Here is a 15385-nt window from a genome sequence, read left to right as displayed (position 1 = left end):
TATGCCTAAACCCAACCCTAACCCTAACCTCAGTAAAACTATGCCTAAAACTAACCCTAACCCTAACCAGACCCAGTGCACATTTCCGAACGCACCCTTTGATACACTCGGACTGAAACACCAGCAGAAAACACTCTCCCGTTTCCGGGGATGACATTAGGACTGTGTCCTAATGCTCGACTCTCCCTCTTCCTTCACAAAGGAAGCTACTTTGATCACATGCCACCAAGCAGTGATGCACTCCATTGGAAGTGCAAGACAGACTGTATTATTGTAGCTATGGGTTCTGGTGTAATAGTGGTTTATTGTCGTCGGCCATTTTTAAAATGGCTATAAATAGAAAATGAAGGGTGATCTAACTTGTCTCTTTGGATTTGTTTTTTCCTATGGCCCTAAGGTACTTCCATACCAAAGGAAAAGTAAATCAAGGGGTTACCCTGTTAAAACGTGTTATTTTTCATGAAATTTGCATATTTTACCCCCCGCTGTCATGTTAATTAGTGAAGTATTGGTTTTTTTTGCTTTGAAACCTATTTAATTGAATTCATATAGACCCCAAAAATGTACACTTTGACACCAATATTATTATTATAGCTCTAACAGAAGCAAAGATATGGGGTCTGGTGTAATAGTGGTTTATTGTTGGCGGCCATTTTTTAAATGGCTATAAAAAGAAAATGAAGGGTGATCTAACTTGTCTCTTTGGATAAATTCTTTCCTATGGCCCTAAGGTACTTCCATACCAAAGGGGACCTTTGCATCATGACTTGAAGTAAAATGTGGGCTAGAGCCTCCACTAATTAGGCAGTAGGCTACCGGTACTTAGAAAGGCACTGCACTCATATATGGTTAGGTATTATTAGTAGCCAAGTAATAGTAGGCTAGTAGTAATATTTAGAGTGAAGCAGGGTCATTCCTGCTTGTCATGGGGACATGGTAGCCCCGAATAACCTACTGAGAATGACCCAGCAGTGTTCTGTAATGAATGTTTTGTTGGTGCGTGGTGCCTGTTATTAGCTATGTATAGGCTTAGGTGACTGACTGACTGACTGCAGAGTAGGCTATAATCATATTTTACATATAAATACTATGTTATAATAAGTAAAAGTCTGGAATGTACTTGAGTAAAGTAAAAATGTATGTAAAAGTATGAAAGTGTTGGCATTCTCAAAATGTAGCCCACTTGAAGTTCCAAAATTAAAACATGTTTAAAATAGCAGATCTACAAGGCCACAGCTTGTAGGCCTATTGTTTATTTTCAAATAGCCAAGCTATAAAATAGGGAGTGGTTTATGTACATTGTATAATATTATAATTTAAATCTGCAAAATAAACTAGTAGTAACTAAAGATTTCAAATACATGTAGTGGAGTAAAAGTACAATATTTGGAATGGATCCGAGATGTGTAGTAGAAGTAGAAGTAAAAGTACTGGAAAATTGGAAACACAAATACCTAGTACAAATACCTCAAAATTGTACTTAAGTACAGTACTTGAGTAAATGTACTTAGTTAGTTACTTTACATCGCCTGACAGACTGACTGACTGGAGGTGGTTCCTTGTTGGGCTGCGACTCTGCCTGACTGACAACCGCTCTACGCATTTTGGCGTTGCAGTGCAGCCGTTTTTACCGTTACTTTCCTTGAAAACATCTGCGGCCGACCGCCTATTCTCAAGCCTCCTTAACCTTGCCTTGAAGATGAGGTTACATTCGAGCTGCCGTCAGGTGCAAGCCGCATCCAATGGAGCCCTCTTCGTCTCTTTCATCGACCAATCCCATGCACCACTTCCTTATGTTGCGGTAAGGAGAAACAGAGGCATGTTTTGTGCAGCGTAACCAAGTAAATCAAGAGGTTGCAGTGGATGATGTGGATGTTTTGGGAATGCAGCCTGCATTCACAGGTCCAAATAAACAGTAGGCTACGCTAAACACCGCTTTGGAAGCCCTATATACTGGATGTTACATAACGAGTAATGCAGCGGCGCCGAGCGACCAGCGACCTGACTTGTTGTTGGAAAAGGGAATTCTCCACCGGTATAATATGCTCGGCAAATCCTATCATCTCTTGTGTTGTTTTTGACATGTCCACAGCGGGCATATGCATATATCGATGATCTGTTCATGTGTGTGTAATGTAATGTGTATGGTCTGGAAGCCTTTGCCTATTCACACCAATTTATACATTCCTGGGTTGCGCAATGTAGATTTGCTTGGAAAAATACTACCGAGACGAAAACAATGTTGGATAGCTTAGATAGATTTGTGTGGATGTTTTGCAAGTTTATGGTATCATGTTTGTCTAGCCTAAGAAGGTAAGACTCAATAGATTTTCGCTCAGTGCTCACCTGCGCCCAATATTAAATAGACTAGTTTTGTTAACCTCTTGCAAAGCGCAGGTGAGTATAGCTACTGTTTCATGATGCCCAAAATACCCTTCTGCATCTAATGCTTATTAGACCTTTATAGGATGTTATAAATGCTTTATGTAGGCTATAGGATCGACTTAGCCCTGAATACAGGACGGTCATATCATGTATATGACCGTCCTGTATTCAGGGCTAGGATCGACTGAAGCTATGAGAATCAAAGTGGTTGTCTTGTCAGACACCCTCTTGATAAATATATTAGCCTATCTTTATTTCGTGTCAGTGAGCAATAGTTCATATTTTGTGGCTACTATTCCTGAATGGTTGTACATAATGCTAGATTTTCCCATTATTAGACGTAAATTGTGTGGGAAACGCAATGCTTTTTAATGGTTTGTGATTGTGACCATCTAAAATGGTGTTTTGTTTTGTTTATCCAAAAGACATACGCAGCCCAACCATGAATGGGTCTATTTTTTATGAATGGAACATGTTCCCTGAACTGCAGCATCAAATATGTTGGATCAAATTGGCAAGTGCATGGGCTGTTGGAAAGCATTCAGATAACAGGTTAGAAGGTGAATGGGAGAACAACTACTATCTTGTAACACTGTATTACAAGACGGACTGATGGATCATCAATTTGACAATCCAGGCCATTCCAGGGTCATTATGTTCTCTTAATTTACTCACTAAATAATTCAAAATCAAAGGGGTTTAAAGAGTTGATTTAACAGACTATTTTATGCATGATGGTCTGGCAGGGACTGATACAAAGGTGCCAGGATGCCAACATACAGTATGGGCCCATTTTCAAGAGATTACAAAACAGTCTATTTATCTAATTCTGTCTTTAAATTGAGTAAAGTTGCTGTTGTATTTGTGAGTCAGCAGTCTATTGCACAGAGCCAGCTTGAGCATAATTGGTCATGACATGATTTGACCAGGAAATGCAAGCGAGGACGGGTAGTGTTCTTGCAGCTGATGGATGAAATTACAGAATTGGCTTGGTTGCATCAGCCTTCATGCACTTAATAAAGCTAAAAATATCTCTTTATTTGATTATACTCAAAAAGGAATTTGTTTTATTATCGTTCAGATGTGACTGAGAGATTTGCACTATTTGAACATTGTCTGGTCTGCTGTTGGGTTGTCTCTTTAAATCCTCTTCTCTGTCTCAAGAACAAGGACAAGGGAAATTGTGAATTGGCACAGCCAGCTACTTTCACAGAGCAGTCACATGACATGACGTTCCATTGATAGCTCTGCAGACTGAATGAGCAATGCAGATTAAAGTCAAAGGGTCTAATTGCTGTATTGATTTGTCATGTTCTACTGCATAAGTGAATAGTAAAATAATAGGGGCTGCATCAATTTCTTCGACAAAATGTTGGAAATAATGTCTGAATCTTTACACTGTGACAGGTCCCAGTTGACAGATTCTGATATGGACTATGAGAGGCCAAACGTTGAAACTATCAAGTGTGTGGTGGTAGGAGACAATGCTGTTGGGAAGACCCGGCTTATCTGTGCCCGGGCCTGCAATGCCACGCTTACACAGTACCAGCTTCTCGCCACACATGTTCCCACAGTCTGGGCAATTGACCAGTACAGAGTTTGCCAGGAAGTAAGTAATCCGTGGATTCCGATTGTAATATGCTCACCACTCACATTTTTGTCCTGCTTGTGCCTTTAATCTGTCTTTCAAACTCGTCAAAAAGTACCTTTTTTGGTAAGCGACACTTGTGCGACGAAGTATAACATTAACTGAGCTTCACTAACTACTGATAAATAATAATAATTTGGCCCATTGCTCATTAGGCTGAAATTGTTTTGTTGAGAAGAGATTTGTATTTAGACAAATGTCATTCCCATGTTTTTGTTTACAAAGACATGACAAGCTATACAATAAAGCAAAAGGAAATAAAAAGAAATCAAAACAGTCAGAACAAAGAAAAGTTCACCCACACAAGAGAAGGTACAAACTATGTACAGGTTACAAAATACCCCTTTGGGGACAATAAAGATTATTATTAAAGTGAATTAAACCTATGTTCCCCAGGTTCTATGTTCCCCACTTACCACCTAAACCTAACAATCCTAACCCGGCCTAACCCTATCCCTAACCTCAGTAAAACTAAAGCTGGTTAACCTGTGGGGAACATAGAACCTGGGGAACATAGATAGAACCCCCATTGTATAATATATTTTCTGAAGTACAATAGAATGTCAATTCGTTCAACCAATGCTTCTGAAAGGGGGGATTGTTACAATTGTGAAGGACATTTTTTTCCCAGTTGTGGCAGCAAGTAAAACAAAGTATTTTACCAGCTTGTGGAGCAAGCTGTATTCACTCATGCTAATAGTGGGGAGTCCACAATGCCTTCCCATAATCTGAACGAATATAAGAACGGTCACTCCAGGTCAAATCCGGCGATGTCTGAACGGTCGGACCCACGTATGTCTGGCCAAAGTCCACTCACCTCAGTCAAATCCGATGAGCTCGGAACGGTCAGGCCCACAAATCCAGGGACCTCGGAATGGTTGGACCTACAAATCCTGCGACCTCCGAACGTTCTGACCCACCAAGTATTTCTGGCCACCAGAACCTATACTCGGCCATATTTGACAGAGACTAGAGGGGGGTATGATTTACGCTGCTGTATCGAGACATCATTTGAATAGCTGAAGTGGACCTTGCCACGTTCCGCACGCCGACTTGCTCGCCTGAGCTCGCCTGAGCTCGCTCGCAGTGCCTCTCATGGCTCAAGTCCGCATCAGACACCACACCTCCGTTGTTGAAACAGTTTTTTGCTTTGATTCCCCCCCCCACAACATAATCATCAGGTATTATGATTATACATGGAGAAAGATAAAAAAAAAAAAAAAAAACGTTTTTATTTAGCCGCACCCACCTGCTCATTAAGTAACCTAGCTGAAGTCACACCCAGAGCTGCAATTGAATGGTAAAAAGGGTAGGGGTGATATTATGGTCATTATATCATTATATTTCAATCGGGCCTTTTGACTCAGAAGCTTTCAGCTTTCAGGAAGTAACCAAAATTACACAAGGATGACATATTTGCATATTACAACCACAACTGGGGGTCAGTTAGAGTAATGTTAATTCTATAGACACATACAAAACAGAAAAAGTACAAAACTATGGCACCACCTCTTTAAGCATTAAATCTGTGACTTGATTTATTGTCTTTTTCTTGTTTGCCATTAAGTGCATGAATTATTTACGGTAATTTGTTTTATGGTTTCCTTGTTTGCAAAGATGTGCTTTTGACTCTCACTTAATTTTTATATGCTTTTTGTCTCGTTTATTCTTTGTATTAATACGTGCATACATTTTCTACTCTGTTATTAGGTTCTAGAGCGCTCTAGAGATGTGGTAGACGATGTCAGTGTCTCACTTCGCCTCTGGGATACCTTTGGGGACCATCACAAGGACCGTCGTTTTGCATATGGCAGGTAAGCTTATCATCACCTACAGACAAGCGTGGGAGGAATACTAAATTAGAACTATAAGGAGAAGACACTGGAGCAGCTCTGACAATTGAAGTCTATTTTATTAAGCCAAGGTAATAAATACAAAAAGTATGATGTTTGTATTGTAAATGTGTTGATGCTACTGCATCTTCCTGGACTCTGCTTTGAAACGTCAGTCAATACTTTGGGTACTTTGTACACCTTAATAAATGTATGAGCTGCTCCAGTTTATTCTCTCTATATGCTGTTGTCTTGCTCCTGTGATGCACCAGGCTCACCTTCATTTTGCTAAGGCGCGGCCGTAGACTCCCTTTCTACTAAATTAGAACTACTCTTACTTGAATATTAATCTTAGTAAATGTCAAAACTCAATTGAAAGAGCAAAACTAGGTCTTCTAAAGACTACTCTGAGTAACAGTTACTTGGTTAAATATGGTATCACATTTGGATTCTCATCAAAGTGAGGACCAAGCTACTCATTCACAATGACAAGAGTATTTGAAAATATTTTAACACCGCTGCCTACACATCTGATGTTAAATAAACAGAATCAGGACCACTTCTCCTCTTCCTCCCTTCAGGTCTGATGTAGTGGTCTTGTGTTTCTCCATTGCCAACCCCAACTCTCTGTACCATGTGAAGACCATGTGGTACAATGAGATCAAGCACTTCTGCCCCCGTGCTCCTGTCATCTTGGTGGGCTGTCAGCTGGATCTCCGTTATGCTGATCTGGAAGCCGTCAACAGGGCACGGAGACCTTTAGCAAGGTAACTGTTCACAAGGACTGTTGGTTTAACACCAGGATTTTGAAATATTTCTCAAGTATAATGGTATTTCATTAAGAATGCTACTTAGTATTCGGTCGTCATGATATACTAAATTACAAAATGAGCAATAAAATAATAATGAGCGTTCCCTAAAACATGAAGGATAATATCTAGATGCATACCGTGTGATCACAATATCTAATTATCTACACCTGCTGTGGAAATTGATACCTAAGATTATTAATGCATTATGCGTCTTTCCTTGTTTATAATATTTGTATAATGTTGAAACAGTACCAGCTGTGGTTCAGTTCAGTGCTTTTTTCTTTCTTCCAGACCCATTAAGTCTAATGAGATTCTGCCTCCAGAAAGGGGCCGTGAGGTAGCCAAGGAGCTGGGAGTGCCATATTATGAGACGAGTGTTGTAGCTCAGTTTGGAGTTAAGGACGTTTTTGATAATGCCATCCGAGCTGCGCTAATCTCACGCCGTCACTTGCAATTTTGGAAGTCCCACCTACGAAACGTGCAGCGACCTCTCCTCCAGGCCCCCTTCTTGCCACCTAAACCTCCACCACCTATCATCACTGTGCCCCCTCCGCCATCCACCACAGAGGAGCACCCAGCACGTCTCCTGGAGGACCCCCACTGTGCTGACGTGATCCTGGTGCTACAGGAGCGACAGAAAATCTTTGCGCACAAGATCTACTTGGCAACATCCTCCTCAAAGTTCTATGACCTCTTTATCATGGACTCGCGCCCCGAGGAGTCAGACAAGCCCCTGCGTGCTCCGCTCTCTGGCCGCGAGCTGCTGATGCGTGCCGCGAGCTTCGATGTGTGTGAGAGCATTGATGACGGGGACAAGGCTAATCTGCGGGCCTGCACCAGTGATGGAACCCTGAAGGACACTGCAGGGGGCCGACGGGGCAGGTTATTAGCCTCCTGGAGTAGGGCCTTTGTCAGCATCCAGGAGGAGTTGGTGGATGACCCCGTAACCTACTGCCCCAGGCTTATGACCGTGGTGCACATGGACCAGTCCATGCAGCTTGGCCCTTTCCGGGCCGTGCTTCGCTACTTGTACACCGGTCAGCTGGACGAACACGAGAAAGAGCTAATGCATATTGCACATATCGCCGAGCTCTTGGAGGTCTTTGACTTGCGGATGATGGTGGCAAACATACTCAACAATGAAGCCTTCATGAACCAGGAAATCACCAAAGCCTTCCACGTACGACGCACCAACAGAGTGAAAGAGTGTTTGGCCAAAGGCACCTTCTCTGGTGAGAAGATATCTTATTTAGTTTTTTGATATAACTGTTTGTTATTATGTTTTTGGAATCTACTGTATGTAAGATGCTAGATCAGGGGTCTTCAACAGGGCGTCCGGGCCCCCTAGGGTGTCTTCAGAGTTACTACAGGGGGTCCTCCAAATTTTTGTGTGATAGAAACTTATTTTTTCTCTTTTCCTTTTTTTATTAACCACTTGAACCCTAGCCTCCATATTCGGAGAACCTTTGCCTAAAAAAGCAGATCCACAAGCTCATGTGAGCTTGTAGATCGCCTATTTTTGTCAAAGAGCTTTGGTGTAGAGGGGAAAAAGAGCAGACTAGGTACAGAGTGAAAGGTCAAGTCTTTTAAGTATTGACAGTTCAAGTGGTTAAATATTTGAAAACACAAATTGACACAAATCCAAAATAAATTGATGATTGTGCTGTCAAACGATGGAACTATATGGAATCTATTAACAGGTTCTGTGGGTCCCTGCTTCATATCTCTCTCAACAAAGGGGTCCTTGGCCTGAAAACGTTGGAAGACCCCTGTGCTAGATGATGTTAGTACTGAATAAAGCCACTTAGTGTCACCAGAAAGCACAAGATGTAATGTTGGTGTGTAATTTTGGTGTTGCAGATGTTGTCTTCAAGTTGGACGATGGCACGATAATGGCCCATAAGCCCTTGCTCATCTCTAGCTGTGATTGGATGGCAGCTATGTTCGGTGGGCCTTTTGTGGAGAGCTGCACCAAAGAGGTATGGCATTCTGTGTACAGCCCAAGACAAGGCAGGTTTCCACAGCAGGATCAAGGATAAAACAAGTCTCATCTAAGTAGACTAATTCCAAATGTATTCATTCTGTTTTTTCTTTCTTATTCACAACAGTGTTACCGTCAAAATGATATGTATTCCAGCATTGTCATACTTCAATTTTCCCTGTTTGAAACACAATATTTTCTTGACCAGTACTTTACCTTTTTTTATTGAATAAAGTAAAATCGATTTAAACGATTTAAACAGAAAGACAGGATGAAAGGATGAACATTGGGAACTATCACACGACTTATCACATTAGTGAGAAAGAATAGAAATAAAGTTGTGGAGCAAATACAAAATAAATCACATTTTCAATTTTTTTAACAAAGATCTGATTGAATAGGTTTAACATACATTTAGTCCATATCCAAAAATAGTCTTTCCTTTATATTATGTCATATTATGTACATGAATTATATCAATCCATTCTTCCACTGTGGGCAAATGTGGTTGAAATAATTCTAGTGATAATTCTACAAAAAACCTGTAAATGTTGTATGAAAAATACATTTCAAACATTTATGAAATGACGCTGCACAAAACAATGGAGTCACAAACCAAACGAACAACACACATCTACTTTTCTCTGTGCAAAGTATAACTTAACTAGAAGCAGTGCTCTTCCGAGCACAGGTCTCCACCAGGCCAGGCAGCCTGTTATAGCGCCACCATGAGGCTGATTTGAAAAGTTTGATGTGGCATTTCTTCCTCAGCCTAGTGGGAATGTGCGTGCACAATTTCACAATAAGTGGAGTTATAGGTGAAAACATGAATCGGCCTGTTATAGCGCCACCATGAGGCTGATTTGATTTTTCTTAAGTGGCATTTATTCCTCTGCCTATTGGGAATGTGCATGCACAATTTCACCAAAATCGCACACTGCGTTCAGGATTTCAGGCATTTTATTCAAAACTGACCAATCCTGCAAACTTTGAAAGCCAGTTTTAGCCAATCAGGATGGAATATGGAAAATCTGACACATCCATGTCGATCACATGACTGTAGAGATACTGTCTACTGATTTACGTGATTTTTGGACAAAATCTGTAGGAGTACTGGCAAAAGTTAGTTTTGCAAAAGTCGGCCTCCTGGTGGCGCTAGAACAGGCCCATGTGAAATATTTGGGGCAGAGGTTCTGAATTGGTATCGAGGGAGTGTGTGTGCACAGTTTGGCAGCGACCGGGCCAACGGCGCCGGAGATTAGCTGGTAACGGACAAACGGACGGACGGACGGACGCACGCACGGACGGACGGACGGACGGAGGGGAAAACATACTCTCCCTCAGCCTTCGGCTGGTGGAGACAATTAGGAGCACAAATCTGGTGTAACATGATTAGTTTGTTCTGTGGACACAATCCATGCCAAGCATTAAATCTCCAGTCCAGAGTAAAACAAAATCACACCCGTGTGAACTGAGCGGTGGTTTACCCACCTCATAGATCATGTGTACCGATTTTTGTGACATTTGAAGAAAATATGTAGGAAAAGGAGCAAAAAGTGTGTTTTGGAGAAAATTCAAGATGGCGGAAAATCTATCCTGGCGCAAATGGGCGTGGCCTATATGGGGAGATGCGTCTTGACCCAAGGAATCCAGGGAAAAAAGAATTTTAATTTTCCGATCTACGGTTCAAGAGTTACGGGGCAAAACGTAAAGTGGGCCGTTATAGCGCCACCATGAGGCCGAGTGATGTAATTATTTTTCGATTCATTCTTAAAATCATTATGAATCTCCTCTCCGAGGTTTGAAACTGTAGCTCCTATGGTTTACGAGAGAAAAATACTTGAAAGTGATTTCTTGCATTGTCCCATTATAAGTCAATGGGGACAATTAAGCGTCGTTTTTTGCCGATTACGTCGGCATGGTAAGGCGGATCGGAACGAAAGGTAATAGCACACCATTCCCGGCCGAGCCGCACATTTTGATGTATATATTGCGCGAGTGGCGTAAATGGTGCGGCACTAGTTACGCGCCGAAGTTTAGGCTACATACAAACAGACACGGACGGAGACCCACACACACGGCCACGTATAGGAGCGTTGTGACCACCGCTCAAAAAGAAAATACAGTAGGCTACAGTACATACTGTTCAGTACTGTACATGTAAATGTGTCAAAGTCTTATAATAGTAGGGAAGCTACAGTATAGCTCAGGTAAGGCATGTCAGCCCAATACTGTAATACTCATATATTCTTATTTTTGAGCGGTGGTCACAACGCTCCTATACGTGGCCGTGTGTGTGGGTCTCCGTCCGTCCGTCCGTGTCTGTCTGTATGTAGCCTAAACTTCGGCGCGTAACTAGTGCCGCACCATTTACGCCACTCGCGCAATATATACATCAAAATGTGCGGCTCGGCCGGGAATGGTGTGCTATTACCTTTCGTTCCGATCCGCCTTACCATGCCGACGTAATCGGCAAAAAACGACGCTTAATTGTCCCCATTGACTTAAAATGGGACAATGCAAGAAATCACTTTCAAGTATTTTTCTCTCGTAAACCATAGGAGCTACAGTTTCAAACCTCGGAGAGGAGATTCATAATGATTTTAAGAATGAATCCAAAAATAATTACATCACTCGGCCTCATGGTGGCGCTATAACGGCCCACTTTGCGTTTCGCCCCGTAACTCTTGAACCGTAGATCGGAAAATTAAAATTCTTTTTTCCCTGGATTCCTTGGGTCAAGACGCATCTCCCCATATAGGCCACGCCCATTTGCGCCAGGATAGATTTTCCGCCATCTTGAATTTTTTCCAAAACACACTTTTTGCTCCTTTTCCTACATATTTTCTTCAAATGTCACAAAAATCGGTACGCATGATCTATGAGGTGGGTAAACCACCGCTCAGTTCACACGGGTGTGATTTTTTTTTGCTGTTTACTCCTAACTAAGTACAACTAAGAATTACTCAAATAATCTCTGCTATCACAGAACTCCACTGAAATGGTGTGACAATTCCTGTGTGAATGATGTGCTTTTTCTATAAAGCCTTTTTATCATGGCATAAAAAAACATTAACCCATTTAGACCTGAGGCCGATTCTAAAAATGCCTTCTAAATCCAGAATAACTTACAAATATTTGTTCAAAAATTACAAAACAATTATATTGCTATATACTGTACATAGCAACAGAAAACACAAAAATGTTTAAATACAAAAGTACAGATCATCTTGAAACACTTGTGTTGTATGTTCTAGGCCCGTAAGTGATGAATTGCCTTGTTTTTTGCATTTTGCCTCTTCTTTTAGGTGTTGTTTCCTAATACAACTCGCAGCTGTATGCGGGCTGTGCTAGAATATCTCTACACCGGGCGGTTTTGTTCTCGACCTGACCTCGACGCCATGGAGCTCATTGTTCTTGCCAACCGTCTTTGCCTCCCCCACCTGGTTGCACTTACAGGTTTTCATTTTATTCAGTATTAGAATCTACTGTATAAACAATTGGACTGCATTAATCCTGATTTAGTATTTTATAAGACATATGACCTGCCGGTAATTAAGACAAAAATAGGGGCAAAATAGGGCCCTCAGAGTTAACACTCTACTAATTTTATGTTATGTTATTCTTTTATTGACTGGTATTGACTTGGTGGTTTCAGAACTCTACACAGTGACAGTGTTGATGGAGGCAGCTATGATGGGGGCCGACATTGATGGAGATGTTCTGGTCTATTTGGATATGGCCCAGGTACAGTTGTCCCTCAGTCATTGCAAAGTGGAACTACAAAGCATAGTGCACACATTATTGTTGAGCAAAAGGTGTTTTGATAAGCAATTATTTCACTGTAAATAAAAACCTGATATAATTGATGTACTATTATTATCTCTCGATAGTTCCATTGTGCCCAGCAGCTCACTGGGTGGTGCCTTCACCACATCTGTACGAATTATAACAGTGTGTGCCGCAAGTTTCCCCGAGACATGAAGGCCAAATCTACAGGTAATACAATCTTTCTTGACCCAGTAAAGTGCTTATACTCGTAGGGTTAAAGTTAGGTTTAGACACATTTCCTTGGCACCTGGGGTTAGACCTAGATTATATAGTCAAAAAAAGGTACAAATCAAGATATACTAGACCTTACCCGTTCGAATATATGTGCTGCAAAATATGTGCAGAGTGTGGGTTATGGGGAAAGTAACTGTAACTGCATGGTGTGTGCGTGAGAATATGTCGGATCATCATAATGTAAGGAGCAGCCCATGGAGGAGTGTATATTTATGATGGATACAAATAATTTAACAGCTAAATTAGGTGAATAGAAGTATGAGGATGTATTTGCTCCACATAATTTTTCTATACCCATTGGAAGATGAGACACACATCACCCGTTGCATGCGTGACCCATGCAGAGAGAGAGAGAGAGAGAGAGAGAGTGAGTGAGAGAGACTGCAACATTCCTAACTGTGAGAGAGGTGTGTGTGGGCCCGGGGCTACAGATCCCATGGCCTGGAGGAACGGACCGTAACCCTGACAACAGGCTGTAGAGTGAAGAAACGCTAATAAATAGCTATAATTTTGGGAAAAATGAAATTCGGGCTCCGTCACCGTGTGTATAATGCTAATGGCCAATGCCATGTTAAATTTGAGATCAGTCGCTGAAGCGAGTGAATAGATAATGCATTTTGTGACCTACTGACTGACTGACTGACTGACCTCTCTCTCTAATTATAGTATGGATTACATTTGGAGGCAAATCATAATAGAGTGCTAATAGTGATGGTATGTCTTTTGTAGGCCAGGCCAGAAGTTTATCCCTGTCATGGGTTCCCACCCGCAGAATAGCATGGAGGTTTTACATTGGGAAAGAAATTGATAAAAATAGAATAAAATGATAACACACTTTGTTCAACAAGATATTCTGCACATATCAATACGCTTTACAATTAATTAATTGAAGAGAGGAAATACATTTACTTTTAAAAAAGCACAACAGCTTTAAAATTCATGATTGAGATAGTAAAGTGTGTAATTTATGTCAGAACAAAATGTGAAACTCTTAGGTTTATGTTAAACATAATACCAATATCTAAATATTACCTTATTAGAATCTAGGATTTTGTTTTTAAGGCTACTGTGACAATGGTCACAACCTTAGCATTTCTAAATGCTAAAGTATGTGTAGGACTTCCTAAAGCTTGTCAATTGTTGTCTCTGTAGAAAACCAGGAATACTTTGAGAAAAACAGATGGCCACCCGTGTGGTACCTGAAGGAGGACGACCACTACCAAAGAGCGCGCAAGGAACGGGACAAGGAGGATTACCTGTACCAGAGACGACAATGTAAACGCAAATGGCTCTTCTGGAACCTTCCTTCATCCCCCTCTTCAAACTCTCCTTCCCCTGGTTCTTCGGCTGTCATTTGAAGGTGTGGTAAGGTCAGGCAGGCCCACTCTCCAGATCACAGTCGCAAATAATAGAGGATAAGCATCATTGGCGACATGGGCCCTGTAATTTAGGACTGCAATCTCTGCTTCTATTTTCTGCCTCTGCAGTCAAGCTGTACCTCTTCTGGCTTTGCAAAGTCAGCTCAACCTGACAATGAAAGCGATGAGCTTCTGTTTTTAGATTTTTATGTTTGCCTACAACATCGATCGCAATGTACTGACTATGAGAGTCAATCTATTGATTATCATAAACTATACTCCACCTAAGGGAGACCTGAGTTCAGTTTATAAAGGGGAATCTGCTGGAACAGAACCTTTGTGCTAGAAATCATGACTAAGATCATACTGTAATTAATGAAACTACCATAACTGACAACAAAGTGCTGCTTATCAGCTGTAATGACCAGCAATTCAACACAGAACTCAAATCTCAGAGATTTAACACTTTGCCCTTAAGTGTTTGTACAATCTAAATGGCATGTACATGTACAGTATGATCTTCTCAAATATATATAAATATAAAAATCAATATAGGAAGTGACTGGTTTAAGTTATACACAGTTAAACAACAACATTATGACAGCTTAAACCTCAGTAGGAGAACATGACTGCACCGGCAGGTTTATGGCCTGCTTTATTTTGTACAGTCATTCTGTTGATGAATGTTTGTGTATAGCTCGCACAGCTAATGGTGATGTGAGTCGGGTATGCTCGGTATAATTAAAGTATTGTGTTGAAACGTGGACTCTCGTCACAAAAGGGCTTCAGTTTACATGAATGCAAAATGTGTCCTCTGAATTGACACAAGAGGTCCCAAATAATAGTGAATATCAGTATTTTCTATAAGAAAAGAAGAAGAAGAAGAAAAAGCCAGCATATAAAAGCTTTCATTGAAATTTGCCAGATGTACTTGATCAAACCTGTCATGTTCCGCACGCATAGTATGTAGTAGGCTATGTAAACTTTTACTTGATCAATTCTACTTAATCACTGTCACCCTGATCAGCATCTATTCCTAACCCAATCTAATGTATTTCCTGGAAGGTCTGGCTGTACGTGACTCCTCGCACCATCATCCTTCTGTGATGGTGTGCTTGACATGCCAAATCGGCCTTTTAGAGATTTGTTGGGATGATCCTACGACGTGATATGATTGCATGCAGTTGCCTGTTACACAAGTGTGGGAGGCTTGCTTTTGTCTGGGTTACAGTCATTCATCCTGCTTCTACACTCCTCTAGCACTTTCTGGACTCTCCCCCACAGAGACCTACTGTACAAGAATC

General features: G+C 41.2%; 1 protein-coding gene across 2 annotated transcripts; it reads left to right on the top strand.

The window, feature by feature from the left end:
- Nucleotides 1–1742: 1742 nt before the first annotated feature.
- rhobtb2a (Rho related BTB domain containing 2a) lies at nucleotides 1743–14081 on the top strand (the record flags this gene model as incomplete). 2 transcript variants are annotated; one of them, XM_080738127.1, is made up of 10 exons in its annotated part: nucleotides 1743–1801; nucleotides 3793–3994; nucleotides 5744–5847; nucleotides 6447–6632; nucleotides 6969–7909; nucleotides 8538–8656; nucleotides 11967–12117; nucleotides 12317–12405; nucleotides 12552–12657; nucleotides 13876–14081. In XM_080738127.1, 10 exons carry the CDS (start codon nucleotides 1743–1745, stop codon nucleotides 14079–14081), a joined length of 2163 nt encoding a protein of 720 aa, XP_080594253.1. The 2 variants fall into 2 exon arrangements, with proteins under 2 accessions (XP_080594253.1, XP_080594254.1); XM_080738128.1 differs by lacking the exon at nucleotides 1743–1801 and adding an exon at nucleotides 1983–2035.
- Between the last annotated feature and the right edge of the window lie 1304 nt (nucleotides 14082–15385).

Source organism: Nannobrachium achirus (genome assembly GCF_963921795.1).
Source record: "Nannobrachium achirus genome assembly, chromosome: 12".
Classification (NCBI taxonomy): Eukaryota; Metazoa; Chordata; class Actinopteri; order Myctophiformes; family Myctophidae; genus Nannobrachium; species Nannobrachium achirus.
The sequence above is the reverse complement of the archived record's forward strand: the minus strand, read 5'-3'. Positions and strand labels throughout refer to the sequence as shown.